At 55.0% G+C, this 8,789-nt stretch overlaps 1 protein-coding gene across 1 annotated transcript; it reads left to right on the top strand.

Moving 5' to 3' along the window:
• Positions 1 to 6,993: 6,993 nt before the first annotated feature.
• On the top strand, positions 6,994 to 8,521 carry LOC117645536 (homeobox protein CHOX-7-like). The gene is made up of 4 exons (XM_034385820.1): positions 6,994 to 7,048; positions 7,497 to 7,563; positions 7,657 to 7,801; positions 8,120 to 8,521. Exons 1-4 carry the CDS (start codon positions 6,994 to 6,996, stop codon positions 8,519 to 8,521), a joined length of 669 nt encoding a protein of 222 aa, XP_034241711.1.
• Positions 8,522 to 8,789: the final 268 nt, after the last annotated feature.

Genomic DNA, 8,789 nt, shown 5'->3' on the forward strand with positions numbered 1-8,789 from the left:
ACCCTGACTGCGTTGCCCTGCTGAGAGTGGCTGGTGCGAGACAGAGCAATGGGGTACCTGCCTACCAGTCTAAGAGCTACGAGCTGATCACGCACTTCACTTTGGACTTCTCAGCTCAACCTCGTCCGATTGAGGCCACTAAAGAGGACGGTGGTGGTCTTGAATTATTAACCAATTGTCAATCATCGGCAAAAAAACTTTTGGACTCGCCAATTGTCGTATTAACGAGCCAGCTGGCCCTCTCTCCACGTCTTTACAACTTACACTTTAACTAACTTGCTGATTCACTTGCTTAATTACTTACTTGCTTGCTTGCTTACTTACTTACTTTGCTTACTTACTTGCTTTTGCTTACTTGCTTTTGCCTACTTGCTTTTGCTTACTTGCTTTTGCTTACTTGCTTTTGCTTACTTGATTTTGCCTACTTGCTTACTTACCTACCTTACTGTCTACCTGGTACACACCTGTAAATACTACGCTAATGCTTACAACTACTCAGAAGTGTGTTCTTCACTAGCCGAGCTAACGTAACGTACTAGTAATCCTCTTCCTTTCCTATGCACCTCTGAATGCACTTGCAAGTAGGGAATTATTCTTGTCGACAAGGGGTCAGGATGGGCATGTAGTGTCCTTACTTACACGCGCACGAACACGCAACTCACAAGTGCGCACGCATGCCCCCCCCCCCCCCCCCACACACACACACACACTCTGCCCTCTCTGCCCTTTCGGAACGCGCGGCGCTGGCGTCGGCGCCCCTTTGACGCTCTCCGACTCATGCCCCCGACGGGCCTGGCCCCTCCCAGCAGACTGATTCCGAGAGTCGTTTTCGGCGCTCTGTCTCTCGCAGTCATGGGTCGTTCCTTACAGGTGCGAGAGAGACAGAGCGACGAAAGCGACTCTCAGTCTGCAGAGCGTCGCAGCCCCTCGGCAGCCTCGGCGTCAGAGCGCGACGCGGCGCGGGCCGCAGTCCTTGCCGCAGCGGCCCCGGCGACTCAAAGAGGAGGAAGCGCCAAAAAAGCGGCCACAGCAAATTAGGCGAAAGCGAGCGGAATTTCAAGCCTCGGCCATGATTGTTTCCGGAGGGCGGGAAGACTTGATGGGGCAGCACGTCGCAAAGTCAAACAGCGGTGCACTCGTGTAAATTTGAGCAGCATGCGTTGTCTCGATGCCAAGCATCGCAGTGGGTAACATTTTCATCACTTTCAAATAATAATTACCGTTTCATCACAATTAAGATGGCATTTTCATCAAAGCTCCTGTTCTAATAGGATTGACAACAATGTCATCAACTCGTCATGAAACTCGGCCATGAAAAATAGCCTTAACATTGTCATCAAGCGACAACCTAAATTTTGACAGTGAAGGGCGCGAGAGGTGCGAGAGAGACAGGGCGACAAACCGTCGCTCTTCCGAATCACTCGGCTGGTGCCGCCGCAGACTGATTCCGAGAGTTGTTTTCGTCGCTCTGTCTCTCTCGCTCCCATGGGCCGTTCCTACGGGTGCGACAGAGACACAGCGATGGAGGTGACTCTCAGTGTGCCGGCCGCGCCGTCTCACGCGGAAGTGTCGCCGTCGGTCCGCCGCCCCGTCCGTCCGCCCCAAACGAAGCGTGCCGAGCGTGCCCCTCGGGGCCCCGAGCCCCACCGGCCCCACCGGGGCGTCGAAGGCCGCGGCCCACCGAGGCGGAAAAGAGAGACGCGCCACGCCACCCAGTAGACACTGGTAGACAAAAAAAGGACACAACGGAACACGTCTGGTCAACTGTGAAGATTTTGGTAGTCATTGGATAACAATTTCAAGGCTGATAATATGAGAATGACATCATTTTCTCTGCAAAGATGCCATTAAAACGAGTGGAAACAAAATTTTATTTCAACAAAATCTGACATTCGTTCAAACGAATGGAAGTGATCCAAAACTGAGGTCACATTCCTGGATTTCCAGGAAAAGGGTTTTCATGATGACGACGTTCTAAACTGTCCCAAGCAGTTTGGACGCTGTGAGATAATCGATGTACTTCCCCAGGACATGCATGGAGTGCTTTCGGCCGACTGATTCCGACGATGCGTTTCGTCGCGCTCTGTCCCTGCCGCACTCGTGGGGCCTTCCGTCGGGGTGCGAGAGAGACAGAGCGACGAGATGACTGTTCGGAATCGCTCGGGCGGTTTTCTCGGTGAGGTGGCGGTGCCGCTACACTGTGTGACGCACGCGCGGCGCAGGTGTCTTTCTGCTACACTTGGTCGGGTCACGAGCCGTTGCCTCGCGCCGCCGCGAAACACCGCGCACCATTACACCCCCGCCGCACCCCACCGCACCCCTCCCCGCCCCGCCCCGCCACACCCCGCGGACGGGGCGATGAAGATGCGCTTCGGCTGGCGCCGCCAACCACACTGTAATCGCGGGAAAGCGGTCGTGTGATTGGTTCGCAAGCGGCAGGTTGATTCCGAGCACTGCTCTCGATGCTCTGTCTCTCTCGCACTCATGAGGCGTTCCGGAAGGAAGCGAGAGAGACGGCGTTGGAAGTCAAACTGAACGTAGTAGTTCTTGCGTTCGGAGCATTTACAACCTGGTTGGGTCTTTTCGAAAAGTCAACTCTCTCATTCCAGGAACGTGACATCGCGTCGAAACGAACGTGATGAAATGTCACGTTCGTTAATTTGAGCATTGTGTCACGTTCGTTTGAAAGCGAACAAGCTGATTTTTGGCCAATTCACACCGAAACGAATGTGACACAATGCTCAAAAACGAACGTGACATTTTGTCACGTTCGTTTCAACGTGATGTCACGTTCCTGGAATGAGAGTGAATCTATAGCTGGTCAATGTTTCATACTGTTTCGTCCTTCGTCCGCAGTGGCTGCCATGCTATGGATGCGCTGAGCGTCGACCCCCCAGGCCGCCCAGGCCCCGCCGTGCCCGCCGTGCCGGGGTGCGCCCGCCCCGCCCGCTCCGCGCTGGCGCCCGCCATGGCCCTGACGGCCGCCGCCCCCGCGGCCCCCGCCACGCCGCCGCCGGCCTCGGCGCCGTCGTCGCCGCCGTGCCGGAGCCTGAGTCCGGCCAGGACGACGACGAGGTCGCCGCCGCCGAAGCACCGGCCCTTCTCCATCGAGTCCCTCATTGCGTCCACCAGCCTCCGCGACCGCGAGCACGACGCGCACCAGGTGAGCGTGCTGTGCCGGCTGGGCGTCAGCCAGGGCGTCAGCCAGGACGACCGGGACGCCGCCGACAGCCGGCCCCTGGACCTAGTCGGCGACCGCGGCGACGACGACGAGGAGGACGCCAAGAGCAACCCCTTCCTGATGGACTACAGCAGGAAGCTGGCCAACAACAACAACAACCTGCAGCACCCGCTGCTGCTGGGCCACGCGCCTCCCGGCCTGCCCGCGCCGCCAGTGGGGCTGCAGGGCGGGCTGCAGGGCGGGCTGCAGGGCGGGCTGCCCGGCGGCTTGGGCCCCGGCGGCCTGCCGCTGGCGCTGCTGTACCACTCCTGGCTGCCGCTGTCCTTCCTGGACCAGCAGCAGCACCCCTTCTCGCCCTACGCGGGGCTGGGGCCCTTCGCGGCGCTCAGGCCCGGCGCGGCCCCCGGCGACAGCCACCACCATGGCCACCACCATGGCCACGGCCTGGGGCCCGTGCCCGCGTCGCTGGCCAGCCCCGCGCTCTCCGGCGACGAGTCGCTGTCTAGCGGCCCGGGCTCCCCCGTGCAAGACCTGTCCAAAGGTGAGTAGGCACAGCTTCTGTTGCGGACAGTCAACTTTGTGGTTTCGAAAGGATGTAGGCAGAGCAGGATAGGTATCCTGCCCCTAAAAGACCGTTTCTTGAGTCAAGAAATTTGACTAGCAATCAAGTAATTCAAGTAATTTACTTCAAACACGGCAAAAACGGGTCCCGGTTTTTCCAGGTAGCTTGCAGCTAAGTCAAGGGCAATTACCAGGAAGCTCCTAGGAAAAGCAGGAACCGTTTTTGCCGAGAACCCACGCGCAAATTCCCATCATGAAAAGTTCAATGTGAAAACAAAAAATGACTAGACATCACTGGCTTGAAGGTAAAAAAAATGTCCCATGGTATTTAGTACCAGTGTGTTCGTTTGTGCGAGTACGTTTTATATAAAAGGGGTTTGCATGCAATTCTTTTTTTTTAATAAGTGGGGGAAATTTTGTACAAAAACTGTGTCACGAGGAATGCCGGCCAGAAATATCTTTTGAGGCCCGACGAGCAGCTTGACCGATTTCTTGTGTCCGGCGAGAGTGTGTAACATGTGTTTACACATCAATTGGTGCGTACAAAGGGCTCCTCTCGAGGGTCGGGAAGCGAAAGGGGCGGAAAGAGTTGGATCAGACGCGCGGAAGAGGGGCGGGAGGGGCGAGGCGACGGGGGAGGGGCGCCGAACAATCGTCTTGGCTAAGGGAGGGCGGGGAAGGGAGGGGGGGAGGTAGCGAGTTTGTTGGTGGTCACACATCAGTAGCCAGCCAGTGAGAAGCAAACATCATAAATCTACGGGGACATTCCGCCAGGCTGGGCTGGACCAGAGAAGAGGGAAGTCCCTTCCTACTCCTCCTCCTCCTCCTCCGCCCACAAAGGGGCCCCTCCCCCCTCCCCCTATTCCTCGGACGGACGAGACCTGCACCGTAAAAACGCCCATACTGCCAACAAATCGAATACACGGCGGGGCTTTCAACGGGATAATGTGAATATCAATGTGAATCCGCCCTTTGTGAGCGACGCGCGTGTCGACAGAGCCCACCTGGGACGCTAGTGTACGCCCCCGCGTTTCCTCCGTCCTCGCCGCGTAAAACTGCCGTTCAGCAGAGTCGTCGCTCGCTGTCTCTCTCTCGCACCTTTATGGGGCGCCCCATGACTAGAGTGCCACTGACTAGAGTGAGTTTGAAGGTAGTGAGTTTCCACTCAATACCCATACTTTTTTACCAGTTGCAGGCATTTGTCTAACAAAAAGTCCAAGAAAACGCCTGTGCGTCTGTCCCTGTCTGTGTGTCTGGCTTGTCTGTCTGTCTGTCTGTCTCCTGTCCGTCCGTCCGTCCGCCGTGGTCTCCCCTGCAGCTCTCTTTCAAAGCCAACACCGCAGGCGGCCCGCGGTGCCGTGGCTGCCGTGGCCGCGTCGTCCTCCTCCACCTGTAGAATGTCAATAAGGGCGAGGGCCTGCCGCCTGCGGGTGCGGGCTTGCCGGGCTTGCCGGCCACAGAGGGGCCAGCCAAGCCACCAAAGTCCATCGTTCATCATTCCGATTTCTATTCCACGCACAAGCGCCGCCAAACGGATCGTTTTGGAACCAAACTGATATGCCGCACTTACACTGAAAACGGAAGAGTCTTGATATGCCACCAAATTTCGGGTGAGGTACACTTTATCACCCAAAGATGGGTTTAGGATGCTTTATCGCCCAAATTTGGCTGAAGAAGATTGCCACGATTTCCTCACCCAAATTAGGGCGATGAAAGGTGTGTGTGTGTGTGCGTGTTGTGCACAATATAAAAATCCTCAAACAATTTTCGGTGATAAAGCACTGATACCTCACTCAAAAGTTCAGTTCTGATAATGACTCATTCTCAGTGAACTATTTGATAATGAAGTTTGACCGTTGCGTGTACATTGCAAGATCGCCTTCGACCGTTACAAAATTAAACGAATTATCAATTTAAAAAAACTCATCAGCGTCAAGATTGGCGTAATTTTTGGTCTGGAAACTATATGAAGCACGTAAAACTAGGGAAAGCCAAAAACCATTGTTTTGAGGGTCGTGGTGTGATCGCTGGCTTGACACATTTTCAGGTAGAGGTCAAAAGAGGGGTCGATGGTGCCCCGCCATAATTTTTTCATCGCTCTTTTGCCGCCTCAGTGGACAAACACGTGAATAATCGAAACTTTCCTAATGAGCCGGTTGGTGACTTCGTTGATCGATCAACCCCTTAAGCACACCGTGAGAAAGCCCCATCTGAAACTGTGTGAAAATCAGAAAATTAGATATTTCGAAATAGCTATCAATAAAGCAAGACCTAGGTGATTTCAAACAGCAAGCCTTTGCTGAAAGCCAGTTGAATAATTTGAGCTTGAAAATGTCGAACAAATTCCAATATTTTTGTTTGTTCGGTAGCAGAATAAATTTCGAGTTAAAAACGTTTCTTCACCTGAGACTTTCGTAACGAAAACTATCTGTAAAAATGCCGTAATTTTGTACAGAAAATGCTCAAAATAATATACTTGGGGAAAAGCACGGCACGTCCGCGTGCTTGTTCCGAAATCATGTAATCGGGTTACAGAAAAAAGGTACCGAAGACAGGTACGGACGGTCCAGAAAAATTGTTGACTAGACTTGTTTCGGACTTTCTGCACATTCTCCCACCAGTGTTGTTGCGTTTTCAGCTCGAGTGTGTGCGTGTGATAGGCACGTTTCCCTAAGCAGACAGGCTGCAACTATAAAGTTCCACGGGGCTTTCCTGCATTACGGCGAGGCAGTCGCTGGCAGGCCTTTGACTCTTTGACGGCCTCTCTGTTTGTTATAGAATTAACTCATTGACGCATTTAACGCCGTGCTCCGCCTCCAGACGACATCGAACGGCCATTTTGCCGACAGTCACTTTAATAAAAGCCTGTCTATTGTATTCATTCTGTCGCACGCGGCACTTTAGGCCTTGACGTCTGCAGGCATCGAGACATCGAGCGAGTTCGAGCTAGTCGATGCATTAAGACGGCGTGTCGACAGTGAAGGGTTGAGGAAAGGGGGAGGGGGGAGGGGAAGGCCGAGGAGGGGAAAGCAGAGGGAAGTGGCGGCCCGATTGGGTTCTGCTTTGCTGACTTAGCTCCCCTGAGTCGTGTTCCATGAGTGACGGAAGTGGGATACGGCTCAGGAATAATGTGTAGTTGGGCGCAAAGTTTCAGATTTTCATGTTCTGACAAAATATGCACTGAAAAATTAAGTGAGTACTCAGTGCACACGGTGTTGTTCCCAGTTTTGAAGTACGTAGTTTATGTAAGCATGGTTGCAGAAAACGCTTCCATTGAATGTGAATTCAATGAAACTGGGGACCTAAGTCAATTTTTGTAGGTTTATTCACACTTTCTTAAACTCTTGTTTTTCTCTCTTTAATTGAAATATTTTGCTAAGTGTGTCGCGTCACACCACTTTTATAGTACAGTATTTTGCAATAAAGTCACATTGAAACAGAGTTGAATTGTTCTCGTGCACTGGTAAAACTACAGCGTAACTCTATCCTCGAGTCAAGCATGGAGTTACGCTTGCTAGCGTTACGCTTGAAATGAAGCAAAGACTAATAATTATTCCCCCATGCATTAAGATACGTGACATCTTGACGGATGAGCCTGTTACGCCTGATTTTCAAGCGTAAACTGCTTACGCTTGAAAACAGAGGGTAATACTATGCTTTAGTTTTATCAGTGTGTCGATGTTTGTTGTTGACATGACGTTATTGTGACGACTCTTTTGCTGAGCATCAAACAGGAATGTGCTTGTTCCCGCAGGCCGGAGTCCCGGCCGGAGCCCCGGCGGCAGCAGCAGGGGCGTGGACAGCGGCGAAGAGGACGACGACGACATCGCGGACCTCGAGGCCGGTGGTGGGGGCGGCGCGGCCGCGGGTGGCGCCTCTGGGGGCGGGGCCTCGGCGACGGGCGGGGCGGGGGGCGGGCCCAGCAAGACGCGGCGCCGGCGCACCGCCTTCACGTCCGAGCAGCTTCTGGAGCTGGAGCGCGAGTTCCAGGCCAAGAAGTACCTCTCGCTGACGGAGCGCTCCCAGATCGCCGCCGCCCTCAAGCTCAGCGAAGTGCAGGTAATTTGCATAAGCCACTGTAAAAAATATTGTGCTTTTGACGGAGCATGCGCAGTGTGCCAGAGGACCGATGGAGGCGGTCAAAACTCTGGACGCGTTTTGAGCTCCAGAATCGCTAAAGAGGACTCGATCTGTAGTTGTGATCCCACCTATGGATTCCTTGTTCGGAGAGCAATCCTGGTGGGGTCACACTTTGATTCGAGTCCCATTGAGTGACTCTGGAGCTTTGGACCGGTCTTCTGGCCCACTGTGTCTCGTTCCACCAGGCTGCTCACTCCAAACCATGTCCACGTGCTGACGCCTGCCTCCGCATTGCAGGTCAAGATTTGGTTCCAGAACCGGCGAGCCAAGTGGAAGCGCGTCAAGGCGGGCCACTCCGGTTCCGGTGCGGGGGCGCGCGGCTCGTCCGGTTCCGGCTCGTCGTCGTCGGCGCCCAAGATCGTGGTGCCCATCCCGGTGCACGTGAACCGGTTCGCGGTGCGGAGTCAGCACCAGCAGCTGGAGCGGTGCGGCCCGGGGCTGGCCCGGCTGTCCAGCCTGCGGGGGATGCCCGTGCCCGCCAACGGCTTGGGCACCCTCAGCGGCGCCCAGGCGTCCCTCGGCGCGCCCAGCGAGGCTTGGGTACGCCCCGAGAGCACCAAGCACGCCCCGCCCCTGGGAACGCCCATGGGAACGCCCCTGGCCCCGCCCCTGGCCCAGCAACCGCAGCCCTTCCTGTGATAGCGCGGCGCCACCGTGGCCGCACGCGCACGCGCCGCGAGTTCGCGCGTTCGACGCCCGCCGCCGCCCGCTGGGGCTCCGGTTTTACGCCGGTCGCAGCGTGGACTGCGGACCGATTACTGTGATATTGTTACCGAGTGTGAAGAGCTACCGGGTGGAAACAGAGTGAAACTTCGAGAAAAGGACTTTCCGCTTTGCTGAGAGTGACACGGAACCAGTTTGCAACGTGTATTCAGGTTTTTCTCCTCTCGAGCAGCCCCTAAAATAA

The sequence above is a fragment of the Thrips palmi genome, unplaced genomic scaffold (assembly GCF_012932325.1).
Source record: "Thrips palmi isolate BJ-2018 unplaced genomic scaffold, TpBJ-2018v1 HiC_scaffold_10, whole genome shotgun sequence".
NCBI lineage: Eukaryota > Metazoa > Arthropoda > Insecta > Thysanoptera > Thripidae > Thrips > Thrips palmi.

What these genes read in the sequence shown, in the direction of transcription:
- LOC117645536 (XM_034385820.1), top strand. Translation starts at nt 6,994, where the DNA reads ATGGTTGCAGAAAACGCTTCCATTGAATGTGAATTCAATGAAACTGGG. An exon ending in CAATGAAACTGGGGACCTAA is followed by an intron (nt 7,049 to 7,496) that starts GTCAATTTTTGT and finishes TTGTTCCCGCAG; the next exon opens with GCCGGAGTCCCGGCCGGAGC. An exon ending in TCAAGCTCAGCGAAGTGCAG is followed by an intron (nt 7,802 to 8,119) that starts GTAATTTGCATA and finishes TCCGCATTGCAG; the next exon opens with GTCAAGATTTGGTTCCAGAA.